This window comes from Pan paniscus, chromosome 12 (genome assembly GCF_029289425.2).
Source record: "Pan paniscus chromosome 12, NHGRI_mPanPan1-v2.0_pri, whole genome shotgun sequence".
Classification (NCBI taxonomy): domain Eukaryota; kingdom Metazoa; phylum Chordata; class Mammalia; order Primates; family Hominidae; genus Pan; species Pan paniscus.
Genome location: NC_073261.2, coordinates 99295878 through 99323143, shown reverse-complemented (window position 1 = coordinate 99323143; position 27266 = coordinate 99295878). Strand labels below are relative to the sequence as shown.

At 48.4% G+C, this 27266-nt stretch overlaps 2 protein-coding genes across 14 annotated transcripts; one reads left to right on the top strand and one right to left on the bottom strand.

Annotated features, from left to right (window-relative positions):
• Positions 1-5816: 5816 nt before the first annotated feature.
• SLC5A6 (solute carrier family 5 member 6) lies at positions 5817-22784 on the bottom strand. 12 transcript variants are annotated; one of them, XR_008624402.2, is made up of 18 exons: positions 22043-22181; positions 21511-21577; positions 17285-17817; positions 16902-16967; positions 16508-16559; positions 16051-16118; positions 15378-15532; positions 14819-14959; positions 14489-14618; positions 13807-13895; positions 13261-13373; positions 12841-12908; positions 12018-12104; positions 11696-11877; positions 11380-11483; positions 11028-11143; positions 10100-10577; positions 5817-8081 (listed from the first exon to the last, which is right to left on the bottom strand). XR_008624402.2 is itself a non-coding variant. In XM_063594650.1 (17 exons), the coding sequence occupies exons 3-17, from the start codon at positions 17675-17677 to the stop codon at positions 10431-10433; spliced, it is 1911 nt and encodes a 636-aa protein (XP_063450720.1). In that variant the 5' UTR covers positions 17678-17817; positions 21511-21577; positions 22652-22784; the 3' UTR covers positions 9579-10430. The 12 variants fall into 12 exon arrangements, 5 of the variants coding, with proteins under 5 accessions (XP_063450720.1, XP_034808713.1, XP_034808714.1 ...); XR_010109211.1 differs by lacking the exon at positions 22043-22181 and adding an exon at positions 21811-21946 and having other exon boundaries at positions 8063-8081; XR_010109212.1 differs by lacking the exons at positions 5817-8081; positions 22043-22181 and adding exons at positions 9579-9829; positions 22652-22784.
• Positions 21884-27192, top strand: ATRAID (all-trans retinoic acid induced differentiation factor). Of its 2 annotated transcripts, none has more exons than XM_003827089.5 (7): positions 21884-22490; positions 23205-23326; positions 25358-25429; positions 25511-25582; positions 25669-25790; positions 26561-26658; positions 26882-27192. In XM_003827089.5, exons 1-7 carry the CDS (start codon positions 22035-22037, stop codon positions 26984-26986), a joined length of 1047 nt encoding a protein of 348 aa, XP_003827137.2. In that variant the 5' UTR covers positions 21884-22034; the 3' UTR covers positions 26987-27192. The 2 variants fall into 2 exon arrangements, with proteins under 2 accessions (XP_003827137.2, XP_063450722.1); XM_063594652.1 differs by lacking the exon at positions 21884-22490 and adding an exon at positions 22990-23120.
• The last annotated feature ends 74 nt before the right edge of the window (positions 27193-27266 follow it).

Below are 27266 nucleotides of genomic sequence, written 5' to 3'. Positions count from 1 at the left end.
ACTGTGTTAGCAAGTATGGTCTCATCTCCCGACCTCGTGATCCGCCTGCCTTGGCCTCCCAAAGGAAATAGGAACTCTTATAAGTTTGCTGCTGGGAATGTAAAGTTTGCAACCACTCTGGAAAACAGTCTGCTAATTCCTCAAAAGGCTAAACGTAATTACCACATGACCCAGCAATTCCACTCCTAGGTATATAACTAAGAGAAATGAAAACGTGTCCACACAAAAACCTGTACATGAATGTTCATTGCAGCATTATTCATAATAACCAAAAATGGAAACAACCCAAATGTCCATGAACTGATGAATGGATAAACAAAATGTAGTACACATCCATGCAATGGAAAATTATCAGCCGGGTGCAGTGGCTCACGCCTGTAATCCCAACACTTTGGGAGGCCAAGGTGGGTGGATCATGAGGTCAAGAGATTGAGACCATCCTGGCCAACATGGTGAAACCCTGTCCCTACAAAAAATACAAACATTAGCCAGGCGTGGTGGCGCATGCCTGTAGTCCCAGCTACTCAGGAGGCTGAGGCAGGAGAATCACTTGAACTCGGGAAGCAGAGGTTGCAGTGAGCTGAGATCACGCCACTGCACTCCAGCCTGGGTGACAGTGAGACTCCATCTCAAAAAAAAAACAAACACAAAACAAAGAAAATTATCAAAATATAGTACACCTTTTTTTTTTTTTTGAGACGGAGTCTCACTCTTGTCGCCCAGGCTGGAGTGCAGTGGCGCACTCTCGGCTCACTGCAACCTCTGCCTCCCAGGTTCAAGTGATTCTCCTGCCCCAGCTTCCTGAGTAGCTGGGATTACAGGCGCCCACCACCACCCCTGGCTAATTTTTTGTATTTTTAGTAGAGACAGGGTTTCACCATGTTGGTCAGGCTGGTCTTGAACTCCTGACCTCAGGTGATCCACCTGCCTCGGCCTCCCAAAGTGCTGGGATTACAGGCGTGAGCCACCACACCTGGCCCAAAATGTAGTACATCTACAATGTAAAGGAATGAAGTCCTGATGTATGCTACAACATGGATAAACCTTGAAAACATTATGGTAAGTGAAGAAGTCAGGCACAAAAGGCCACATATGTTATGATTCCATTTACATAAAGGGTTCAGAATAGAAATCCGTAGCATCAGAAAGTCCCACACCCACAGTGTCACTGGAGACCACGTAGGAAGCACTCCTCCCCAGCCACGGTGTGTCAGCAGAGGCTAGTGGGGAGCCTGAACTTAACACCCCTGCCCAAACGTAATGAGGTGCTCCTCCCAGGGTGTTAATGGGGGCTCTGTGAGGAACCTGGCCTTCTGCTCCCACCTGATAACAACAAGGTGATTAGAATACCTGTACAATCAGCAAACACAGATTTGAGAAAAAAACACAACTGATTCTTGGCAACCCAGTGGGAGAGTCACGTGTGTGCGATTGCTTCAGAGTAGCCACTAGCTGTGGGATTTCAGTGGGCTTTGCCCACTGGTCAGTATGTTTTGCAGAGTAAATGGAAAGCTTCTTTCAATCTGTCGAGGTGATTAAACTAGGTTGGTTAGGATCACTACTGCATTTCTACATGCAAATAATGCAAGTTAATTGAGCCTTAATAATCAGCCTGCTTGCCATTTTGAAATAACAGTGCCTATGCAAAGACTGAGAGGGGAGCTCACTATAAGCACCATCCATACTTTGGATATTGGGGACCCCTTGTGGACAATTCAGACAGAGCGAGGGCTCTCTGAGATTGCCTGTCAAAAGCAAGTAACCAAAATTCACACATGAAAAACTGAATGGAAAGCCACACAGATGTGGCACTCACATCGTTCAGGAAAAGCAGTTTCTCTGCTGTTGTCATGTGAGACAATCAAATTAGTCTATAAGTTTAATACAATCCTAATAAAATCTTAATAGGGTTTTAAAATTGGAATTGGAGAATTCTGATTCTCTTTTGGAAGAGAAATGTTCAATAACAGCCAAAAAAAAAAAATCTTTAAAAAGATTATGAGTGGGAATTTTCCCTGCCATATATGAAAATGTAGATCTAAATATACAGAAAGTTTATAAATATAAATCGATTTTGCAATATAAATGTAGCTTATGATAGTGGTGGCATTTAAAGTCTTGAAGGAAGAGTGGCTTTTTCAATAAATTGTATGAAATAATTGGCTATCCACTGAAGGGAAAAATAACATTAGATTGAATCTTCTACCCCATCACATCAAACACAGGTGGTAAAACGATTAAATATTTAGAGAGAAAAGTTGAAATATTAAATATTTAAACTATATTTTATTAATATTGGGGTAGTAAATGCCTTCCTCAACAAAATACAAAACCCAGGAGCTGGGTCGGGCGCGGTGGCTGGGCCAGGGACGGTGGCTTACGCCTGTAATCCCAGCACTTTGGGAGGCCGAGGTGGGTGGATCACGAGGTCAGGAGATGGAGACCTCCTGACCAACATGGTGAAACCCCGTCTCTACTAAAAATACAAAAAAAATTAGCCGAGCATGGTGGCAGGCGCCTGCAGTCTCAGCTACTCGGGAGGCTGAGGCAGGAGAATGGCCTGAACTCGGGAGGCGGAGCTTGCAGTGAGCCAAGATCGCGCCACTGCACTCCAGCCTGGGCGACAGAGTGAGACTCCGTCTCAAAAAAAAAAAAAAAAAAAAAAAAAAAAAAAAAAAAAAATTAGCCAGGCATGGTGGTGTGCGCCTGTAATCCCAGCTACTCCAGAGGTTGAGGCAGGAGAATCACTTGATCCCGGGAGGCAGAGGTTGCAGTGAGTCGAGATCGCTCCACTGCACTCCAGCCTGGGCAATAGAGCAAGACTCCATCTCAAAAACAAACAAACAATGGGAGCTATAAAAGACTGAGAGATTTGCGTTCATAAAATTTAAAACTTGAGTTAAAAGAAATACTAAAATAATCAAATTTAAAGGAAAAGGGAGTGAGGGGAAAAAACTGTTGCACGAAATTACTATTCAGAACATATACAGAGTTCTGACAATGTTTTAAATTGACAAAGGATGTGACCAGGAAGTTCACAGAAAAATCTAAATCAAAAAAGAAGAAAAAGGAGGAGGAGAAAAGAAAGAGAAAAAAAGAGAAAGGTGCTCAAACTCAATACTAATCAAACAAAGCAAATTAAATGAGATTTTCTTTTTTGCCCATCAGATTATTCAACATTTAAGATAGCCCATCTAAAGCCACAGTTTTTGCTATGTGATGCTCTAGCTGCAGTACATTTTTAAAGGATTTATAATTTCCAGTGTGATTTTCTCTTTAATGCAGATGTTATTCAGGAGTATTTTTAAACTTCCAGATGTATAGGGCTTTAAGAAATACTTTGGCCGGGTGCAATGACTCACACCTGTAATCCTAGCACTTTGGGAGGCCAAGGTGGGCAGATTGTTTGAGCCTAGAAGTCTGAGACCAGCCTGGGCAATATGGTAAGATAAGACCTGCATCTCTGCAAAGAAAATTCAAAAGTATTAGCCAAGAGTGGTGGTGTGCACCTGTAGTCCCAGGTACTCAGGAGGCTGAGGTAGGAGGACCACTGGAGCCCAGGAGGTTAAGGCTGCAGTGAGCCATGATTGCACCATTGCACTCCAGTCTGGGCAACACAGTGAGACCCTGTCTCAAGAAAAAGGAAGGAAAGAAGGAAGGAAGGAAGGAAGGAAGGAAGGAAGGAAGGAAGGAAGGAAGGAAGGAATTGATTTTAGTATTAGTAATACAGGAATTGTTCTTGTATTACTAATACTAAAATATTATCCTTTATAAATTGTATAAAAAGGCATAGAAATTCTGTGATAGCCATGTCTAAATCAAAAAGAATTAAAAAAAAAAAAAGCATACAGAGATAAGAGATCAGGCCCCTCTTACCCCTGTCTCCCTTCCTGCTGGCCCCTCTCTCAGCCAGTGATCATTGTTAGTTTCTTCTATAGTACTCTAGAGATAGTTTATGCATATGCAAACAAGTACTGACATATTTTTTTTTTTTTTGAGATGGAGTCACGCTCTGTTGCCCAGGCTGGAGTGCAGTGGTGCAATCTTGGCTCACTGCAAGCTCCGCCTCGCAGGTTCACGCCATTCTCCTGCCTCAGCCCCCCAAGTAGCTGGGACTACAGCCACCTGCAACCATGCCCGGCTAATTTTTTGTATTTTTAGTAGACACAGGGTTTCACCGTGTTAGCCAGGATGGTCTCGATCTCCTGACCTCGTGATCTGCCTGCCTCGGCCTCGCAAAGTGCTGGGATTACAGGCGTGAGCCACTGCGGCCAGCCAAGTACTGACATATTCTTTTGCTCATCATTTTTACTAGAAATGGTAGCATATTATATGTTATTCTGCATCTTGCTTTTTCTCCTTAATAATATATTGAAAATAGATAGCAATGCCAATGATCATCATGTGATATCAATTGATTTAAAATATTTACCGTGAGATACACACATTTAATACATACATATTTGTAATGTTTAAAGTGAACATCTAGGCTGGGCTCAGTGGCTCACACCTGTAATCCCAGCACTTTGGGAGGCCAAGGCAGATGGATCACCTGAGGTCAGGAGTTCGAGACCAGCCTGGACAATGTGGTGAAACCCTGTCTCTACCAAAAATACAAAAATTAGCCTGGCATGGTGGCAGGCACCTGTAATCCCAGCTACTCGGGAGGCTGAGGCAGAAGAATTGCTTGAACCTGGGAGGCTGAGGCAGAAGAATTGCTTGAACCCGTGCTGGCTAGTTTGTTAAAGTGAGCTGAGGTTGCATCATTGCACTCCAGCCTGGGTGACAAGAGTGAAACTCCGTCTCAAAGAGAAAATAAATAAATAAATAAAGTGAACCTCTATGATGTCCGCTACAACAGTGCTGGTACTTTTAAAGCTCATCCCTGACCACATCATCCACCCTCTTCCCTCAAGGAGCCACTATCCTGACCCTGGGGTTAATCATTGCCTTGCCTTTTTTTCATGGTTTTACCACCTTCTTATGGGGCCAAGAACAATAGAGCTTAATTTTTTCCATGTTGAACTTTAACAAAGAGAATCATAGTGTTTCCTTCTGTGACTGCTCTCTTTTGATCAACATTGTTCTGTCAACGTGTGTGATTGTGGTTAATTTGTTTGCCATTGCTACATAGCACCCCTGTAAGCACGTAACACTAGATTGTATGGACTTTTGGGTTGTCTCCAGATTGGGGTTATGTTTTTGTTTGTTTTGTTTTGTTTTGTTTTGTTTTGTTTGGCAGAGTCTTGCTCTGTTGCTCAGGCTAGAGTGCAGTGGCGCGATCTCAGCTCACGCTGGGCTCACAGACGTGCACGACCACGTATAGCTAATTTTTTCGTTTATTTTTATTTTTATTTTTTAGTAGAAATGGGGTTTCTCCATGTTGGCCAGGCTAGTCTTGAACTCTTGAGCTCAAGTGATCTGCCCGCCTTGGCCTCTCGAAGTGCTAGGATTATAGACGTGAGCCATGGCGCCTGGCCTGAGGTTAGTGTGTTATTATGATAGTTCTTGTATGTCTCCTGGTTTAGGGCAACAGTTCCCAAAGTGTGGTCCACGAAACCCTAGGGGTCCCTGAGATCACATCAAGGGGTCACTAAAGTTAAAACTGTTTTTTTTTTATTTTATTTTATTATTATACTTTAAGTTTTAGGGTACATGTGCACAATGTGGCAGTTAGTTACATATGTATACATGTGCCACGCTGGTGTGCTGCACCCATTAACTCATGATTTAGCATTAGGTATATCTCCTAATGCTATCCCTCCCCCCTCCCCCCGCCCCACAACAGTCCCCAAAGGACTATAAATCATGCTGCTAGAAAGACACATGCACACGTATGTTTATTGCGGCACTATTCACAATAGCAAAGACTTGGAACCAACCCAAATGTCCAACAATGATAGACTGGATTAAGAAAATGTGGCACATATACACCATGGAATACTATGCAGCCATAAAAAATGATGAGTTCATGTCCTTTGTAGGGACATGGATGAAATTGGAAAACTGTTTTCTTATACAGTAATACTAAAATGTAATTTGCTGTTTTCACTCTATGGATATTTGCACTGATATTGTAAAAGCAATCTGGGTAAAACTGCAGCCATCTTAGCATGAATCAAGTCAATGGCTCCAAACTACCTTGTTTGTAATTGATGTGAGTTCTTCACATCATGTTATGGGTTGTTCCCTGGCTAACTACTTCCCCATGTAGCCCTGGCTGAGGTGAGAGGATTGCTCAAGTTGAGCCTGGGAGACAGAGGTTATGGTGAGCCAAGATGGTGACACTGCACTCCAGCCTAGGAAACAGAGCAAGGCCCTGTCTCAAAAAAAAGAAACAAACATATATGTAATTTATGTGTGTGTTGGATCATGACGTAAAATATATTTCTTACTGTGGGTCTCAGTCAAAAAAGTTTTCAAGCCACTGCTCCAGAAAGATTCTAGAATGATATAGTACCATCGCCACCAACTTAGCACCTCATTGTACTAGGGACTGATGTCCCAGAAAACACTCTGTGAACACAGGTAACAATATCCTACCCAAAAGGACATTGTTTTCATGACAACACAAATACAACTTGGTGGGCTCCTGGGAGTCACAGACCCTCATTTTAGCTCTGCCTCAAGCACTTACCAGTCAAGCAATCCAGTTACTTTATATATTAAAAACGCAGATGATATGGGAAGTATTTCTTTCCCAAGGAATAATATCAGGTAGTATATGAAAAGTGCTTTGAAAACTACAATGAATAATTATTACAATAACTGATATTTAAGGAACGCATATATACATATATGTACATATATGCACGCAACATAGTTTTGAGTCCTTAACCCTGTGAATTTCACATTTAACAGATGAAGAAACTGAAGCTTAAGGTTAAATGCATGCACCAGTATTTGAACCCAAGCCTTAGACTACACCCTCGTAACCATCAAACAGTACTTTTTAAATGCTGCACGAAGAAAAAGGTTTACTATGTTAGAAATGAAAGAGCATCTTTGCCCTCTGTTATAAGGTTTGAAAGTTGTACGAATTGGATCTTTTTGCCACTTGCCCTTAAATATCATAACTCTTGAAAGTTTTTAATCCTGTGGCATTCTTATTTCCTCTTCTATGCAAATATAGTTAAAATGCAAGAATTTCAGATTGACACCTGGTAGAGTCCTGGGGTGGCATAGCAGTTTCTTTAGCTGTATAAAAGGTGAGGCCTGGCCAGGTGCAGTGGCTCATACCTGTAATCCCAGCACTTTGGGAGGCCAAGGCAGGTGGACCACGAGGTCAGGAGTTCAAGACCAGCCTGGCCAAGATGGTGAAACCCCGTCTCTACTAAAAATACAAAAAATTAGCTGGGCATGGTGGCGGGTGCCTGTAATCCCAGCTACTCAGGAGGCTGAGGCAGAGAATTGCTTGAACTCAGGAGGCGGAGGTTACAGTGAGCTGAGATTGCGCCACTGCACTCCAGCAAGATTCTGTCTCAAAAAAAAAAAAAAAAAGTGAGGCCCTTGAATGTAGTAGGTGATTGATAAATATACTGAACAAATGAGGTCCCACTTAGGTCTACAATTTTGTCAGATTGGTAGGGTAAGGTAGTTAACCAAGGAACAGTGCCCTTGGGTCCCAGGAGGAGGGACTACGGAGAAGAGGGCAGACCTCGGGGCAGAGTCAACCTGGCATGTTCGGGGACTGTCCTCACTTCTACTGGAAGGATGCACAGTTCTTGGAGGACTTACAGAGTGCAGTTCTGGGCATTACTCACTTTACAATCCCAATGTTTGCAGATATGACCAATGTGGTATTTTTTATGTAAAGCCCTGGACCAAGGGCAGCAGTGAGGGGCATCCTGCTCTCAACTCTCCTACAGACACTGGCTTGGCCAGAAAATGGGTTTAGAGATCAGGCCCTAAGAATCCAGAGATGATCCCATTCCCTCAACAGTTCTTGGTGACAATCACCAGTCTCTCCTTCTTGTAGGGCTTGAGATATAAATCGTCCACTTCTAGTTTTTACAGACATTCTCAGTTTCTATTGCCTCCGTTGGTAAGACCTTGTCCTAGAAGCAGCTCTACCAGGACACCTGAAACAGGAAACAAATAAGGCTTGAATTTGGGAGTCTGGCATGATAGATTCGATTGCATTCCCCAAAAACAATCTATGAAGGAAAAGGGATTTTGTTGTGTTTTGTTTTCTTTTAGATACAAGGTCTTGCTCTGTTGCCCAGGCTGGAGTGCAGTGGTACAATCTTGGCTCACTGCAACCTCAGCCTCCTGGGCTCAAGCAATCCTCCCACCTCAGCCTCCCAAGTGGCTGGAACTACAGGCTCATGCCACCATGCTGGCTAGTTTGTTTTTGTAGAGACAGGATCTGGTTATGTTGCCCAGTCTGGTCTGGAACTCCTGGCCTCAAGCAACCCTCTTGCCTCGGTCTCCCAAAGGAATCTTTTCTAAATAATAATTATAGGCTTATCTTCCCATCATTGAAGTTTTAATTCACAGGACAAAACAAAATAGGCCTGAGTCCAAGGGCCCCTCGTAACATGTTTCCATGTCCTCTTACATAGACTCACTTCCACCCTACCTAATTCAGCAAATTAAACCCTGGGGATCATTCTCCCCAGTTCTCCCTGGAGTACCACTCAGGCATGTCTGAAATATGGTAGATTAAGTGGACACACCTTTGGCCTGTCAAAGTACCTTCCCAGACTGAGAATAGATCATGACCAGACACCTAAAGTCCATACTGGAAGGAATGTTTATGTTCAAGACCAGAGCCTTGTGGAATGGAAAAAAAAATCCAGGGCAACAGGTTTAAGACCCATTAGGAGACAATATTATCGTCATGAATATAAATGAGGCCTAGGCAGGTTGGGAGTAGCTAGTGTCTTGGCTCTGGCACAACCAGGCCCTGTTCCTCCACAGGGCTGGCCAGGGCAGAGGTGAAAGGGGCTGGGGTGTGACCGAGTGAGCTGGAGTAGAGGTAGAAAAAGGGACACAGAACATCCCAGGCCTAAGCTACATGGAGTATGAGAGAACAGCTGGAATGTGCTCTAGAAGCCCTGGGAGAAGGCCTCAGTTGAGGCTGAATTCAGATATGCCTGGGACCCGGTCTCTGTTAAGAGACCCCGGAGAGCTGGTGCAGAGCTGATGTGGGCAGCTGAACAGGGCCAGGCAGGGGCAGAGGCCAGGTGTGGGAGGGCGTGAGCACAGTGTTCTTCACAAGACCATAAAAGTCCAGCTAGAATGTTCCGTTTCTAAAATCAGATGGGAACATTCTTCCTCCAGTTCCAAAAGTAAAAATCTGAGAGCAAAAGGTTCTGGCAAAGGGAAAGTGGGGCCGGAGAAGGGACAGACTAAGTAAGCCCCAGGGGATGAGAAGCCCTAGGAGAGGGTGTGCATCTTCCACCATGGTGAGCACAACGCTGTCCCCTGCAGACACAGGGACAGCAGGGACTTGAAGCCACAGCCCCCCTCCTCAGCACAGGAAGGTGACCTGTACATAGGATAGGACTCCTTATCCTCACCAGAGGATGCAGTAGGGTGGACAAGAGCAGGTGAAGACAGTACAGGAGCCCAAATTCTAGGTCCAATGGTAGTTTTTATTCCCCAGGAACAAAGATAATGTGGAGAAGAAACTCCAAAAGGAAACAGAGCACGGATGACAGAAATGACACCACGGCAGCCTGGCTCAGGAGTCGGGTAGATAGATGGCTGCTCCACAGTGGACCCGGTCATGGCCCTGGTTTCTTGGATCCACATTTGCCCCGTCTCTTAAGTGTCCATCTCAGAGGTGGAGGATGGAGACAGTGAGGCGGAAAACGTGCTTGCTCTAAACAAAGGAGACAAATGGACCTTCTATTCCCAGAGGCCCAGGGACACCAAAACCTCCCTCTTCAGAATGGAGGTAGACAGATAAAAATGAGAGGGGCTTGAGTGTCACAGACAATCTGAAAGTAATAATAGGGGCTCACTGTGGCTGGCAGAACTGGTACTGAAATGGGGACTACAGGGGAAGCAGCTTCCAGTTTTATGGTGGAGAGTCAGTCCTGAATCAGGCCCTGGGGCAACTATAACCAGAGTGCTGTTTCTAGCCACTTACTTCAAAGGACTCTGGCTATGTTGAATCAGAAGCCATTATCTTTTTCCCAGAGGATGCACTTCCATCCCTATTTCTTGCATGATCCTGCTCCCTACAAGCCTGATCCTTTAAAAAACAGATTGGCAAGCGACGAGAAAAACGGTGCCTCACATGCTTGAGATGTGACAGCTTCTCCTGCAGGCAAGAACCTCTCAGAACAAGGTCCTTTGGTATGAGCTAGATCATCCAGGCCTGTCCCTGCAGAACACACCAAGACTCATCCCTGTACTACAGGGTGGCCTCTGGCTATGGCCTGGCACAGTGAGGACAGAGGCGGGGTCCTGAGTCAACATCACAGGGAGGTCTCCTGGAGGATGCAGGTGGAGCTGCTCCCCTGATAGGCTGTGCCATCCAGGGCCATGGCCTCCTTGTCTCTGCTGTCCCCCAGCACACCATTCCTCGGCTTCTCAGGAAACAGGCCAGTGTCCATGAGGTGGTCCTGCAAACACAGAGCCAAAGGGGTGGAACTGGTGAAGACAGATGATGGGTGCTTGACAGGATTCACACAAAAAAGGTCCCCGCCAGAAGGGAGCCCAGCAAGGCTGGGTTCGGGAGGGAGAGCAGGGGGAAAAGAGGGAGGGCACAGCACAGCAGGGAGCACAGGGTGGGCTGGGGAGGGGAGCTGACTGGCCCAGGCCGGGCTGGGGAGGGGAGCTGACTGGCCCAGGCTGGGGCTGAGCTCCTCTGAGCCCTGAGATCCTTCTGCCCACCAAGCCAGTGCAGTCCTGTGGGTAGAACCTGAGACAGCCGTGCGGGACAGCCTAGGCTTAGCTGATCCTGAGAGGGGCACCCGGGGCAGGGGGAGAGAAAAGGGGTAGAAGGGAACCTGAAGAGTCAGTGGCATCTGTGGAGAAGGGCAGGGAGGGGTCACTTGGACAGCAGGTACTACCTGGCCATAGCTCCTGCAGTGGAGCCGCTTCTGCCAGGACAACGGAAGGAGGGACAGGAGCTTTGGCAACACTGGGTAAATGGTTGCAGGGTTCAGGGACCGGCCTCGCATTCTCCCTGAATGGAAATGTGCTTCTGAGTCTCTGGGTGGAACCATCCACAGCAGCGGGCCCCATGTCCTCCCTTGGCCCCCAGAGACCCCAGCCCCCACCCACCTCCTACATCCCAGCAGAAAAGCCTGACAGCTACGGACACCCAAGAGCTCAGAGGGCAGGAGCCTTTCTCCCGAGAGTCCCTTAGGGCCCTCTGTTAACCCCTCGGTGCTCATCTGCACTGCGATCCCACATCCTTACCAGTGAGTAGACTGACAATCAGGCCCACCACAATCACTGTGGTGGAGTTGTGAGCACTGTACCATAAGTAAGACAAGGAATAGAACCGCCGCAGCCCTGTGGGCCTGGGAAGAGCAGAGGTGAGAACAATAAGCAATTCGTTGGCAGGGCATTCTTTGGGCACCAATCTCTACTTGCCTGCATGGTCCCAGGGTCTTGGGACCCAATACCCAACACTTCCCTGGGGCCTCTGGTGGCCCATCCCTTAGCAAGACCCCTGTGAAAGCCCTCAAAGGAGGGCTTTGAGAAAACAAGAAGATAGCAAGCCCCGCCTTACTTGGAGAAGGTAGTCAAGGGCATCAGTGTGGTCACAGTGGCAACGGTTAGATTGGTGGGCAGGGAGAAGCTGGACCCATTAGAGGGAGAGGGTGGCATGCTGGAGCCCATGCTGGTCACGATGCTCCCGATGCCAATCCAGAAGGCCATGACGAGCCCAGCCAACAGGCCCACAATAGCACCCTGCCGAGACACAGTGCAGGCCTGTCACAAGGCCAGTCCTGCCAGCCCTCACGGCAGTCCTCAGCTCTCCTGGTGACAGCCCTGCCAACCCCCAGGTCCATCCTGCTACACATGACTGTGGATCCAGATGCATCACTCACAGGAGGGTTAGCACATGGAAAGAACATTCCAAGGCAGAAGAGTCCCAGCAGCGGTCCCCCAACCATGCCAAAGATGCTGATTGCTGCCTAGGAGGACAGGGTGAGAAGAAAAGGAAAAAGAACACAGACTCAGAGATGCCCAGACCCACCATAAAGCATAGCCACCAGCCATGACCTTGGAGCCCCACTTGTCAGATCTGTCTCTTCTGTGGGAACAATCAGAACTCCAGAGGTGGCCGAGCGGTGGCTCATGCCTGTAATTCCAGCAGTTTGGGAGGCCGAGGCGGGAGGATCACCTGAGGTCAGGAGCTCCAGACTAGCCTGGCCAACATGGTAAAACCCCGTCTCTACTACAAATACAAAAATTAGCCAGACACGGTGGCACATGCCTGTAGTCCCTCAGCTACTTAGGAGGCTGAGACAGGAGAATCACTTGAACGTGGGAGGTGGAGGTTGCAGTCAACTGAGATCGCGCCACTGCACTCCAGCCTGAGCAACAGAATGAGACTCTGTCTCAAAAAAAAAAAAAAAAAAAAGAACTCCAGAGGGCAGGAAAGGCTGCTAGGGGGCTGATGGAGAGGGATGTGTTTTGAGTTCTCTGAGGCTGATCCTTAGCTCTCTCTCAGCCTACAACATCCCAGGAATGACCCTGCGTCCTCTGGCTGCTTGCAAGTCTGTTCACAGTAAAGACGGTCCATCAAAGGGGAATCTCTTACGCCTGCCCCCCGGTCATTCCCCTCAATATAGCTGCCCTTCTCAACTTCCTGTTTCAATCAATTCCTTCTCTCCCTTAAAATTGCTTCCTACCCTCTATAGTTATTACCTGCAGCACAGGTCCCATCTGGGAGGAAATATAGGCCATTCCTAGACAAAGCAGCCCATAGCCAAAGGCTGGGGGAAAAGGACAGGAGAGGAAACAAGAAGGTGTGAGTTAACACAAGCAATGGGGTAAAGCAAGGCTCCCTGCCCAGCCAAACTACCACCTCTGTCTCTCTGGAAACAAAAGGCATATTACATCATGCCCCAGCTTCCTCCCACCAAGTCCTCACTCCTATGTGACTCAGAGACCTCCCTAGGACATGCCCTGAGATGTAAACAACCATGCATGCAGGGAAGGTTGTGTGCTTCATTAGGCAAGTGCTGAGCCCCGGATAAAGTGGGTGTTTTACAGCAAACTGATGACAATGGTCAGGATGAAGCTTAGAAAGACCCAGACTGAAGAGATGAGGAAGCATAACCCCACCAAGGCCTCTGGAAAGCATGATGGCCCGGGCTTCAGAGAACTCAGGGAACCAAGGTCGAATCAGGTCTTCCATCGTAACAGTTGCCAATGAATTAAAAGCAGAGGATATAGTGCTGAAAAAGAGGAAGAGGATGAGGAGTTGAGCGAGGCAAAATTGTCAGCTCTATGGGACTCTATGGAGGAAATGGTGTCCTAAAGCGGGGAGATGACAGGTACCACCAAGAAACCTCCTCATAGTTGGACTTGATGCCACCTCAGAGCGGGCCTGGAAGGCAAGGACACAGTCCTTTTTTGAATGTGGATATGGGTTTCATTTGAGTAGATCAATTTCTGGTACCATAAAAGAACTCTTAACCAAAACAGGGGTATCTCTGTTGTGCTGTGGCCTACAAAGATGAGCTATCCCTTGTCATCCACACAGATGGGGTAGGCACAGTGAGAAACTTAGAGGGATTCCCCACCCACTACCACCCCGCTCCACCCATCACCTTGTACCAAATAGGGGTCAGGTGCACCAGGCCTGAGGGAAATCGTCAAAGTGGGTACCTGAGAGAGCCGCTGAAGAGGCAGGCAATGAAGAGCCCTGGCAGGCCCGGCAGGCCCTTCAGGAGATCCATCACAAAGTACAGGACGAACTGCAAGTAGAGCGGAGGTGCACAGCAGTCCTCAGAGAGGGGCCTTCCCAGGGCCGGCTCTGCAGGGAAGCTCCCTTTACATGTGCCCCAGCGAGTCTACCGAGACTGGGTGCATTACAAGGGAAGCCAGGGCCTGGGGCATCTCTGCTGACCCAAGTGTCTACACACTAAGTGGAGAGAAAATGAGCTCTACAGAGGGAATGACACAATTCGCCCGCAGCTCTGTTTCTGGCTACTAGTGTGACTTCTGCTTACTGGCTACCTCATTGAGTCTGTTTTCTCCTCTGTGAAATGAGGCTGTTAGAGGCTTAGGTGAGACCAGGTATGTGATAGCTCCCAGCAGAGCACATGGAGCCCAATGGGGAGTCAGTAAGGGTAGGTCCTCACCCCAGTAGGATGAGCACTGTGGTTAGGTGATGCTAGGGACCGCAATCCTCACATGCTAGATTCCTAGCATCTCAGAGTGGGAAAGGATTTTACAACCGTCTCCCACCCAGGGTGGGAGTCCTTTCTGCAGTCAGTCCTTTCCTACCTAGACACTCCTGTTGTGGGGCCAGGCCTGCCCTCACGGGAACAGAACAGTGCCTTCTCACCTGGTCTGGGGCTGCCTGAGCCTGCTGAATGCTCATGGGATACTCCTGGTAATACGCGAACATGACCAGGCCAATGAGGCAGCCCACGCAGAGGGACACCTGCTGGAAGGGGAACACTGCATAACAGGAGCTGCAAAAGAGGTCAGTGCCAGGAGGAGAGCCGGCGTTAACAGACACCCTCAGGTGTGTGCCCCTGACCTCCAGAAAGGAGACCCACATCCTGACCACAGTGGATGTGTATGCACTCTGGCATCCTGCCCCACCCCAATTATCTCTGGGGAACCCCTTCCCCTAGACCTTGCTCCACTCCCTTCCTGTCCCTGCACTCACAGCACAGCAGCCTTCTCCGTGCGGGAACTGAGGTACCGCTGCACCTGAGCCTGGTTCACCCCGTATAAGGAGAGCATCATGAAGACACCCCCGAAGGCCAAGGTCCAGAAGGTGTGCCGCACAAAGGGGTCTGGATCCAGCCTGTAACAGACACCACCCAGTCATTGTGCAAAGCCTGAGAGACACAGCCTTCCTGCCCTCTTGGCAACAGGAGTCAGTGGACAGGAAAGGAGAGACACCACTGCTAGGGCCAAGGGGGGGACTGAAAGCAAGAAGCTGGGTGCACTTGAGAGACAGCACAGCCAGTTAGAGGGAGGCTCCATTCTTCCACCCCAGGCTCATTCCAGGTACTCATCCCAGGTAATGTCCTGACTCTCTATAAACACTAGCCGGGCACCTGTAATCACCCTCCATCTCTGCAGGACCAGTTTCCCACTGTCTGCTGTTACACCTCAGGCTTCCCAGTTTACCTTCTGCTTACTATAGCCGAGACCAGCCTCTAGGATGGGCTCAGTGCCCAGGCACTGCAGACCCCAGCCAGGAGTAGGGGTATACTTACTCAAACCCAGAGATGCGCCCGTGCTGGGAAGCCACGGCCCACACACGCCCCAAGCCGCCCACCTTGGCTGACCCCACGATGATAACTGCCAGCTGCCCGAGGAACATGACCAGTGTCTGGAACACATCTGTCCAGATGACGGCCTTCAGCCCACCCTGCAAGGAAAGCACAGCAAACCTGCCACAGAGGCCTTCTAAACCCAGCTTGTCCAACCTGCCTTATTTTGTTGTTGTTCCATTTTGTTTTGTTTTGTTTTAGGCTTTTTGCAGCCTGAAGCCAGTTTTTAGTTTCTGTCTCTGGTGATATGTATAAAAGAGGGATGACGAAGGGGCTTTACTGACCCAACCAGAAACAGAAACTAAGAACCCATGACTATATTCTCTCCCTTGGACACTCCTGAAACCATCCACCCTAAGAACATAATACCAGTGAGGGGACTCTCCTGCCATTAGGCATGTAATTGCTGTGACCCTGTTGACATCATTCCCATCCCATCCTCTACCTTCATATACCATCCCCACTGCTAAATCCTATCATAAATCTTACCACCCCAGAATTTCACCTATATTCTCCTCACCTATATTCTCAGCTTATCTCTTCTTTTCCTTCTCTTCCCATGTCCCCTCCTTACTTCATCCCTTCCCCTCCCCACACCAGGGCTTACTGCACTTACCAGAGCTGTATAGACGGTACAGACAATGCCTAGGGCCAGCACGGACAGCCACAGATCAAAGCCAGTCACTGTAAGCATAGAAGCCACATTCTTATCCCTGGAAAAGGGTTCCCCAGGGGAGAAGCCCTGGTAGGGCAATCACGTCATGCCACAGAGATAAAGCATTGGTCATTAACAATGAAATAAATCATTCACCACAACGGAGAAAAATGTTTGCAGAGCTCCACCAAAAGGTATTGACTAACCAGTTCAGATAGGGCATGGTAACATGTTACTAGCTGTCAATTGAGGTGGACCAAGCCTTCCTCTGGTAGAGACCCACCCAAGGGCCCAAGCGGTGAATTAATTCCCCATTCAAGGTCAGGTTCTTTTCCACATACGCTCCTCCATCTGCCTCTCCCAAAGGTGCTTTCCTAACCTACCATGGCTGAAAGCCAGGGGCTGTGTGACTCCTCACCTGCATTGAGAGCCAATGATGGAGCATAGAGCACAACTCCCATGTAGATCACCTGTTGCATGTGGAAAAAATGTGATGGGGGCCGGAGAATGGTGGGAAGAGAGAGGAAGAAAGATGGGCCTCAGCGCCAATATGCCCATGGCTTCCCCTCACCTAGGCTCACTTCCCTCTTCCTTCTCCTCTCAAATTCTGGCTTGCTGCCACCACAGTATCTGTGCTGGAATTGGAAGGCATGGGCAGCAGGATGCCTCTGGGGTCCTCACAGATGCTGACCTCTAGCAGGAATTTCAATCCTGCCAATCTGAGAGCAGGGGAGACTCCAATTCCCTCAGCATGCTTGCGTTCAGGTCCCCCAACATCCCCCAGGCTCGGTTTCTATCCTCATTCTGCTTACCATCTGAAAGATGAAGGTCACAGTTCCACACACTCGCACAGTTTTATTGAATCGAAGCTCCAGGTACTGGGTATACAGAAAAAAAGATTTTTCTCCTGACTTCACCCCGACAACTCACACACAAATTCCCTCAAGATGCTCAGGAACATGAGGGAATATCCAACCCATACCCACTCTGAGTCCTACTCGGCATAGCACCCTCCTCTCCAATCCTGCCCCTATACCTAACATCACTGAGAAAGAATTATAAACACACAATGAGTTTTCTGTCCCTCTCATTAGGTGGAGGAGGTCTAGGGTCCCAGGTCCTTCCTATGTGCCTGTCCCTCCTCTCCACCCCAACCCCAGTGTCCCACGCACTTCTCCCTTCCATCCCTACTCACCTCATAGGCACTGGTGAGATGCAGGCGGTAGAAAACGGGGATGAAGATGTGTGCAGGTATCAGCAGCCCCAGAAAGTAGCAGCAGCCCAGGAACCAATATTGGGTCCCAAATCGGTAGATCTCTGACGGCACACCCAGGATGGCCACGGCTGACTGGAAGGTGGCCAGCAGGGACAGCGCCACCGGAAGGCAGCCCATTTTGCGGTCCGCCATCAGCAGCTCACCAACAGTATGCCGGCCCCAGCCACGACAAGCATGGTAGAGCCCAATGGCAAGAGAGAGAACCAGCAGCAGGACGAACACCACATAGTCCACGATGGAGAAGGTGGACATGCCCACGCTTGTGCCCGAGGTTGGGGAAAGAGGGGCTGAGGTGCTCACCCCTACACTCATATCCTCACTGTGTCTGTGATCTGCAGCCAGTTGCTGCTTCAGGGCTCTGGGGTAGGGCAGGGGCGGATGTGTGGCTACAATCTGGCTTCCAGCCACAGTCTCACAGTCTTCCTCCACGGAGTGATACTGTCCAGGGTGAGCTGCAAAGGAATTAGCTCTTAGTGAGGCCTATCTGGCCTTGGTAGCCATTCACCCTTGGGCCTTGTACATCGCATGCCATCAGAAGTGGACCAGCCAGCATAGTGGTAGCCCTTCAAGGTCTAGAGGCCCTGGTATGGGTTTGGTAGGGGACATAAGTGAGGGAGAAGCATCAGAGTGCAACAGCCAGGAGACAATATAACTTGGCCAGGACCTTTGAGTATGCACAGCTGTGAAATTCAACAACCTTCTTAGGTCTCCACCCGAGTACCAAAAGAAAAATAAACTCTAGCCTAAGTTTCTTTGCAGAATTTCCCGGCCCCACTTGAAGGCACAGACCCAGTCACTACAATACACTAAGCCAGCAGAGCCCAGCCTGGCGCCACAGCCCAGCAGGAAACACAGCATGGAGACTAATGGCAGCAGGGCTTCCCCTACTGCCCCTGGCCTCGGCCCTCGCCTCCTGTGATCCCCAGTGTCACCCTTCTAACTGATCATCAGTGAGACTGCCTCTGTGGCAGCCACAGACTCCATTTCAGGTATCCCCAGGCCAACCCCTTTCTTAAGGTTCTCCCTAACACCACTAGATAAGTGCTGCCACCCACCTCTCAGCCCCTCTACCTGCAACATCACAGTCAACAGCAGACGCAGGAAGAGCGGCAGGATTCAAAAGTGAGAGGGGAAAGGTGAGAGGGCACCATGCTGGAGTCAGGGTTTCAGAATGACGATTCTCCATTCTGGAGAGAAGCAACCCAGCCACGGAGCTGAGAGGCAAAGGGACCAGCCAAAGAGAGTGGTCGTATCCTGCTGGGGACAGACACCTACCTGGAGAAGCAATCCCTGTTCTGAGGCAGAGTTGCCTGGAGCTGCAGAGCTGAGGATCTGGCTCTATGAGTAGCTGAGGTGAGAGATCAGGAATTGGGGGTGGGGTGAAGCTCAGCAGTCATTTGTTCTGGCCCCTTCAGGGAACCAATGGCTGTGTTCCAAATGGCCCTATCACCCTATGGCCCCCAAACTCCAACTCAGCCCTAGAGGCTCCAGAACAGGGAAGAGGGAGCTCATATTCAACAGCATTCCTAGATGGATTAGGCTTTCAGCCTAAAGTACTCTTGGCACTCTGTGCGGGAGGGAGTTGGAAAGAAGGAACTGAAAACATGGGAAAGTTGAAAGTTGATTTTCTAACTCCTGCACAAGAAATGTTAATCCCCCAAGAATACACCACAATCCTCAGAGAAAGAGGGAAGGGATCGTAATATTTAAAATCTTAAATCTTTGGACACCACTATTACAACCAACCCCCCACCACTGACAATTTCACAGATAAACACGCTAAGGCTCAGATAGTTCAAGTGACCTTTCCAAAAGCACAGAGCCGACTATTGTCAGAGCATAAATTAGAACCCAGGTCTAGGGATTCACCATCCACCCTGTCTGTTCTCCAAGCATATCATATTGTCTTCAAAGGCAATCCTCTGGGGTACTTATTGGTATGGGGAAAAAACACCAGAGAATGCCATGTAGTTAGACAGCCTAACATGACGACAGTTAACATTTGCTGAACACCTGCTATGTAACCCAGCAGTGTGTGAGGTGCTTTATGAACATTAGTAATAATACATAATGAAGCTAACATTTTCAAAACAGCATGTCTCAAATTAAGACACGAATACTCTCCAGTTAACACAAGAAAACTGAGAGATTAAATAACTTGCTCAAGGTTATGCAGCATGATACAAAACAAGAGAGAAAGAAACAGTGCTGTCTGCAGCTATGACAGGTGTTCACCAAGGGCCCTGTCCTCACTATTCCCAGAACCAGGGCAGGAGCAGAGTGTTGCAGTCAGTCATTCACAAGACATAGTTTAGATTTCAACTAATCAAGAGACAGACTAACATAAACTATGTCTTCTGCTTTTGCCCACTAGGAGAAAGATTAGGCTGTCTTTCCGCTCTCCCGCAGTGTGTTCTTGGGCAGACACTGGCTGGCTGGCAAGATATGGCCTCATGCAGACTAAACCTGAACTCTGAACCTCTTGGGGCCAATAAAGAGGGAAAATCAGGGCTGGCAACTCTTGGATCACATGTTCTACAAGATTCCCAACAGGCTTAAACTCTGGTTTAACCTAAACGTGCCCTGGGCCTTTGCACATTGCAACACCCTGAGTTTTCTCATTCGTCTTTGGCAAGTTTTTACTGCTATGATAGAGATGATGGGAACTACTGGGGAGTAAGAGGAAAGAAGAGGTCTCCTGTGTGCAAAGAACACAGAACAAAGAACTAACTATAGGGTTAGTGGTTTAGAGAGGTAGGTGGCCAGAGACAGGAAGGAAGGTCCCAGTATGGGACACGGAGGTACAGAAATAAAGACACTCTGCTGATGGGACTTCCTGATAAAATTCTATTTGCGTGATGTATGGAGAATTCCCCTGGATGGCCTGAGAGAGCCCCAGGGAAGACAGGAAAAACCTGACCTAGCAACAGACCAGATTCTGAGAACAGATCTGTGGTTTTCTAAACACCCTACATTGATCCAAACGCTATGGTCTTGCATCTCTCCAGAAAGAGGGCGGCCAAAAGCAAGAGCTAGCTGTTGTTTCACTACAACTATAACACGCCAAGGCACAAACAGCAGATTGTGGGACCCCCCCCCTTTTTTTTTTTTGGAGACGGAGTCTCGCTCTGTCGCCCAGGCTGGAGTGCAGTGACACGATCTCGGCTCACTGCAACCTCCACCTCCTGGGTTCAAGTGATTCTTCTGCCTCAGCCTCCTGAGTAGCTGGGACTACAGGCATGTGCTACCGCGCCCAGCTAATTTTTTTTTTTTTTTTTTGTATTTTTAGTAGAGACGAGATTTCACCATATTGGCCAGGCTGGTCTCAAAACTCCTGACCTGACGATCCGCCTGCCTCAGCCTCCCAAAGTGCTGGGATTACAGGCAGTGATGTGGGACCCCTTTTAAAAACCTGAACTTGGCCTGGCACGGTGGCTCATGCCTGTAATCGCGGCACTTTGGGAGGCCGAGGCGGGCAGATTACGAGGTCAGGAGATCGAGACCATCCCGGCTAACACGGTGAAACCCCGTCTCTACTAAAAAATACAAAAAATTAGCCAGGCGTGGTGGCAGGCGCCTGTAGTCCCAGCTACTCGGGAGGTTGAGGCAGGAGAATGGCGTGAACCTGCGAGGCGGAGCTTGCAGTGAGCCGAGATCGCGCCACTGCACTCCAGCCTGGGCGACAGAGCGAGACTCCGTCTCAAAATAAAAATAAAAATAAAAATAAAAACCTGAACTCACTTTGGTCACACACTGCAGTGGATCGCATTGACTCCTACAAAAGGCAATGAGACCACTGCAGGACTAACTGTTCCAAAAAGATTCCCTCAAAATCTGTCCTGTGGCCTATAATTCCTCAAGGTGTGAAAGGCTTTGGGGGCCCTCCTTAAAATGCTAATAGCTACTAACACCTTAGAAAATTTGCCAGCCAGCTAAACGTAAACCTTTCAGGAACTTCCAGGCAGACACCATGGGGGTAATGTGGAAGGGAAGCCTGGCTCGGCTACTCGAGATGATCACTTGGGTCGGCTTTAAGGAGCTTTCTGGCTGGCCCTAACCAACACTGTCGCGCCGGGAGCAGGGATCCCCTGGCGCCCTTCAGTCAGGGCGCTGGCCCACCCTGGGGCAGCAACGCACTCCCTTACCTCCGTGGTTCAGTCAGAGCTAGGAAGGTCCCTTTGTGCTTCCTGAGATCAACATCGCTCCCTTTTCCTGGGAAGGCAAAGAAAATGAGTTAGGGAAGCGTCTATCCCGCTCCTACCTCCTCGCCAGGCTCCCGGACGCTATGCGCTATCAGGATTGAGGTGAAGAGGACTAGGTGCCCGGGGCGATCCAGGCTCGTGTCCTCCCGCTGGAGTTTGAGGTTTGCCCTTCCCTCATCACCCTCACCCTCGTTCTTTCCCGGTTTCCCGCTTCCCTCTACGCGGCGGAGACCACCACCTTACCGCTCGCACTTAAGATCTTCTCAGACCCACGCCGGAGGCCTGCTCGCTCCGCCCCTCCCCGCCCCCTTGTCCCCGCCCCGGCTCAGACGCCGCTCCCCGGTGCCTCTCGGCACCGGCTCACGCTCTCCAGGCCCACCTGCCCGGTCTCCACACGTGGGTAGCCAGAGCCCGGCCGGGAGCCCGCGGGGGCCCCGCCCCCTGCCCGCCCCGCTCGCCGTGCCGCCATGTTTACTGAGGGCGGATGGAGGGGCCCGAGTTTCTGCGAAGCCGCGACCTCGGCGTCCGGACGCGGGGAACACCGGGCTGAGGGAGTCTGCAGTCGGCTCCGGGAAGCCGCGCGGCGACGGGGGAGGCCTTCACTAAAGGGGAAAAGGAAGAGGGGGTCGGCCAGTGTCCCCGAAAGAGAGCTGGGGCGCATGAAGACCAGCGCAGAGCTCCACGAGCAGGAAAAGCCCCCAAGCAGCCCCAGGGCGACTGGACCGGGCCGCTTAGGCCACGCCCGGGGAAGAGGGCCTGACGCGCTGCGGGGCGGGGCCGCGGGGCCGGGTCGCGCGAGCAGCGGAGCACCAAGGGAACGGAAAATGGCGCCTCACGGCCCGGGTAGTCTTACGACCCTGGTGCCCTGGGCTGCCGCCCTGCTCCTCGCTCTGGGCGTGGAAAGGGCTCTGGCGCTACCCGAGGTACAGAAGCAAGTTTGAGGTCGGGCTGAAGCAGGGTCGCTGGCCAGCCGTGCGTCGCGCTCGCCAGCGGCTCCCCCTTCTCCTCGGCGGGCCTGCGGCTCTGATTTCGTCCCTGACGCTTCCCGACCCTGCCCAGCCAGGTCCTGTTCCCAAGTACTCACGCCGTGCAGGCCTTCGGCGCCCCAGTCCTGCCGACTTTCAAAGACCTGTGAAACTTGATTTCGCCCCTTAATTTTAGAATAACTTTAAGTTCTTTCTACGGACGGGTCCTCTGGCTCTTGTGTAATCTCTCTACGCACGAACGCCATATATCGTGCGGTGGTAGGGCTGTACTTTTCTTTTGTAATGCTTGATGAGTTCTTTACGTACCTGCGGTCCTTTTACACCGCGCCAAACTAGGGCTGTCAGATTGAGAAGTCTCTGCAGAAAGCATAATAAATATGTTCGAATAGTGATCTTCAGAGATGAGGACCTTCCCTGTGCGATATCTGGTACTGAAAGTGTCGGGAGCTGATTCGGCGCAGGACTCTGGAGGAAGAAATGGCATCTCCTAGCCTAGCCTGTTACAAGGGTGGGACACGAGCCGTTTATCCATTTATCGGCCCCGTGTTAGAGGAATTCTGGAAACGTGTACTGGCAGTTAATTCTTGATCGCCGTTTGTTCTTTTCTTGGCTTTTCTTTCTGGAGTTCTAATGTTTCTTTCTCTTCTGCAGATATGCACCCAATGTCCAGGGAGCGTGCAAAATTTGTCAAAAGTGGCCCTTTATTGTAAAACGACACGAGAGCTAATGCTGCATGCCCGTTGCTGCCTGAATCAGAAGGGCACCATCTTGGGGTGAGGGGAAGACATCCCTAGATGCTGGATACAGGCCATTCCTTAGCCTGGCTGCTTTTATACCCTTATATTATTTAAAGAATCCACCTATTATGGTTTCAGCTGTAGTCATCACGCAGATGTCTACCAAAACTAGATCTCTTTAGTGTCTTTTTTAACCTTTCCACACTCCAGGTACATACGGGTACCTCTAGCTTCCTATTAAGCATTTCCTACTGAGTGCACCCTAACTTCAAACTCAGAATGTTACGTTTTGCTTCCATTCTCTTCTTTCCTTCATCTACCTAAATACTTCTCTGTATTAAGCTTTTAGAAAACCAACATTTTCCATTATCACTCTCCTGCTTTAATACTATATTTAGTAACTGTCTGTTGCTCTCAGGACAAAATTCAAACCATTAAGTACCATACTAGTCCCAACCCACTTTTCCAACATTATTTCCAATTGTCCACTCAAACCTCCATAATGGTCTGCACCAGCCAGATTTGCCTGCCCTCAAAGGTATTCCACCTTTGTTCAGGCCTCTCTCCATACCTGAAATTGCCTTCCTCTACCAAATTAGGAAATATCCATCCTTCAATTCCAACATCTTTTGTGAATATTTACTACTACTAAGTTCCAGAGTAATACCTTTTTTAAATTATTATTTATTTATTTTTTTGAGACGGAGTTTCACTCTTGTTGCCCAGGCTGGAATGCAATGGCATGATCTCGGCTCACCGCGCCCTCCACCTCCTGGGTTCAAGCGATTCAGTAATACCTTTTTTAAAAACTTTCTGTAATCTTTAGTGTCCACTCAAATATATTTATACACCGTCCTGTGGTTTCTTTTATATTGTAATTTAATGTTTACAGTGCTTTTATTTTTGGGCAGTGCTCTTGTTCCTCTAACTACATTGTAAGCCACTCAAAGGCCAAAATACTGTGTTACATATTTTTAACATTCTCCCAGTGTTTGCAGTTTGTAGGGACTCAGTAAATATTTGTAGAATAAAGGAATGGATAGCAGTAGATATTGAAGAAAAAAATAACGTGGCATGATCCTTAATGTCCAGCAGTTTACAACCAATCTATGGTAGAAAATACATGTGGAAAAAAACTTTGATTTATGTGACTTGCTTTTTTTTTTTTTTAATTTAAAGGCCCTCCGTGGATCTGAAAATCATAATATGAGATTCACTAATGTAGACAAGAAACACAGATTTCTCCCGATAGATGCATAACCGATTAGAACAGTGCTGGCGGATAGAACTTTCTGTGATTATGAAAATGTTCCAAGCCAGGCGTGGTGGCTCATGCCTGTAATCCCAGCACTTTGGGAGGCCCAGATGGGCGGATCACGAGGTCAAGAGTTCAAGACCAGCCTGACCAACATGGTGAAACCCCGTCTCTACTAAAAATACAAAAATTAGCCAGGCGTGGTGGCATGTGCCTATAATCTCAGCTACTCAGGAGGCTGAGGCAGGAGAATTGCTTGAACCCGGGAGACGGAGGTTGCAGTGAGCCGAGATCGTGCCACTGCACTCCAACTTGGGCAACAGAGTAAGACTCTGTCTCAAAAAAGGAAAATGTTCCGTATCTGTACTAACCAGTACAGTAGCTACTAACATGTGGTTATTCCATTTGCACTTGAAATATGGCTAGTGCAAATGAGACACTGAATTTTTAGGTTAAATTAATTTTTCTCTATAGAGTCAGGGTCTCATTCATATTGCCCAGGCTGGTCTCGAATTCCTAGGTTCAAGTGATCCTCCCCCGCTTGGCCTCCTAAAGTGCTGGGATTACAGGAGTGAGTCACTACACCCAGCCTAAGGTACATTAATTTAAATTTAAGTAGTTACATGTGGCAAGTGGCGATTCTATTGGATAATGCAGAATTAAAATGTCTACCACAGCTCCTAGTGTGTGACTCTGAACACAGCTGTGTTCAATTATTAGCTGAAAAGGGGGTTGTGTAGTCAAATACAAACTGTGCCGTGGCTGAAGAAAAAGAGGAACACACAGTTATATTGATTACTTTATTTCCTCAGGCTGGATCTCCAGAACTGTTCTCTGGAGGACCCTGGTCCAAACTTTCATCAGGCACATACCACTGTCATCATGTAAGTAGTTAGGTACCTCCCACCCAAAAGGCTAATATAATGTAGGTTGATGCGAAAGTGCTAACATTGTGTACTTTGCAGAGACCTGCAAGCAAACCCCCTCAAAGGTGACTTGGCCAACACCTTCCGTGGCTTTACTCAGCTCCAGACTCTGTGAGTAAGGGTATGGGAAGAGAATCAAAGAGGGATGATGCTGTGAGTTTAGCAACTTTGCATGTTATGACCACATTTCTCTTTAGGATACTGCCACAAGATGTCAACTGTCCTGGAGGAATTAATGCCTGGAATACTATCACCTCTTATATAGACAACCAAATCTGTCAAGGGCAAAAGAACCTTTGCAATAACACTGGGGACCCAGGTATGCTGTCTTACCTCCAAACTTCTGGGAATTGTCTTTTCTCCCTTGTATTTTCCACTTTAGATCAGAAAGACAAAGTTGCTTAAGTGCCTTTCATTCAGAGTTCTGGGGCTATAACCCCTTTGAAAGAAAAGATCTTAAGATATACTCTATTATTTGTCTCACGTGTGTCCGTGTAAAGAGACCACCAAACAGGCTTTGTGTGAGCAACAAGGCTGTTTATTTCACCTGGGTGCAGGTGGGCTGAGTCCAAAAAGAGAGTCAGCAAAGGGTGGTGGGATTATCATTAGTTCTTACAGGTTTTGGGATAGGCAGTGGAGTTAGGAGCGCTGTTTTGCGGGCAGGGGGTGGATCTTACAAAGTACATTCTCAAGGGTGGGGAGAATTACAAAGAACCTTCTTAAGCGTGGGAGAGATTACAAGGAACCTTCTTAAGGGTAAGGGAGATTACAAAGTATATTGATCAGTTAGGGTGGGGCAGAAACAAATCACAATGGTGGAATGTCATCAGTTAAGGCTATTTTCATTTCTTTTGTGGATCTTCAGTTGCTTCAGACCATCTGGATGTATACGTGCAGGTCACAGGGGATATGATAGCTTAGCTTGGGCTCAGAGGCCTGACATTATTGTTACTGTTTTTATCTGTAATTTTCTTTCTTCTTCCTTTATCCTAGCAATGATTGAGAGAATCTAAGTTGAAACAGATAATTTGAGAAATATGCCTAATGAAATGGATAAAGTGATGTTCTCTATTTCTCTCTGGCCTCCAGAAATGTGTCCTGAGAATGGATCTTGTGTACCTGATGGTCCAGGTCTTTTGCAGTGTGTTTGTGCTGATGGTTTCCATGGATACAAGTGTATGCGCCAGGTGAGGAATTAGGCCGTCTAACTAGGGATACAAGGAATGCATAGAGCAAGTCTTCTCAGAAAGGAGAGCCACAAGACCAGGAGTTGATACAAATTTCCTATAGGTGGAAAACTATAGAATTGCCCTAGACAAAGTGATAGGTATATTAGGAAAGAACTAGGTGTTAGGATGTGGCCCTCCATGTAACGTTGTATGGGGATGTTTTTTGGTCTGTTGTTCACAGGGCTCGTTCTCACTGCTTATGTTCTTCGGGATTCTGGGATCCACCACTCTATCCGTCTCCATTCTGCTTTGGGCGACCCAGCGCCGAAAAGCCAAGACTTCATGAACTACATAGGTCTTACCATTGACCTAAGATCAATCTGAACTATCTTAGCCCAGTCAGGGAGCTCTGCTTCCTAGAAAGGCATCTTTCGCCAGTGGATTCGCCTCAAGGTTGAGGCCGCCATTGGAAGATGAAAAATTGCACTCCCTTGGTGTAGACAAATACCAGTTCCCATTGGTGTTGCCTATAATAAACACTTTTTTCTTTTTTTTTTCTCTCTCTTTCTTTTTAAGGAAGGGCGCCCTGCCTTTACGTGTTTCTTGCTTGGGGTGGGAGGGACTGC

Excerpts from the sequence above, each read along its gene's own strand:
- SLC5A6 (XM_063594650.1), bottom strand. The coding sequence starts at position 17,677 with ATGAGTGTAGGGGTGAGCACCTCAGCCCCTCTTTCCCCAACCTCGGGC. Across the intron at positions 13,374-13,806 it reads CTCTTCAGCGGCTCTCTCAG|CACTATATCCTCTGCTTTTA; the intron begins GTACCCACTTTG and ends CCTCTTTTTCAG. Across the intron at positions 11,484-11,695 it reads CCCTTGACTACCTTCTCCAA|GCCCACAGGGCTGCGGCGGT; the intron begins GTAAGGCGGGGC and ends TGCTCTTCCCAG.
- ATRAID (XM_003827089.5), top strand. The coding sequence starts at position 22,035 with ATGTTTACTGAGGGCGGATGGAGGGGCCCGAGTTTCTGCGAAGCCGCG. Across the intron at positions 23,327-25,357 it reads CAGAAGGGCACCATCTTGGG|GCTGGATCTCCAGAACTGTT; the intron begins GTGAGGGGAAGA and ends TTATTTCCTCAG. Across the intron at positions 26,659-26,881 it reads GATACAAGTGTATGCGCCAG|GGCTCGTTCTCACTGCTTAT; the intron begins GTGAGGAATTAG and ends TGTTGTTCACAG.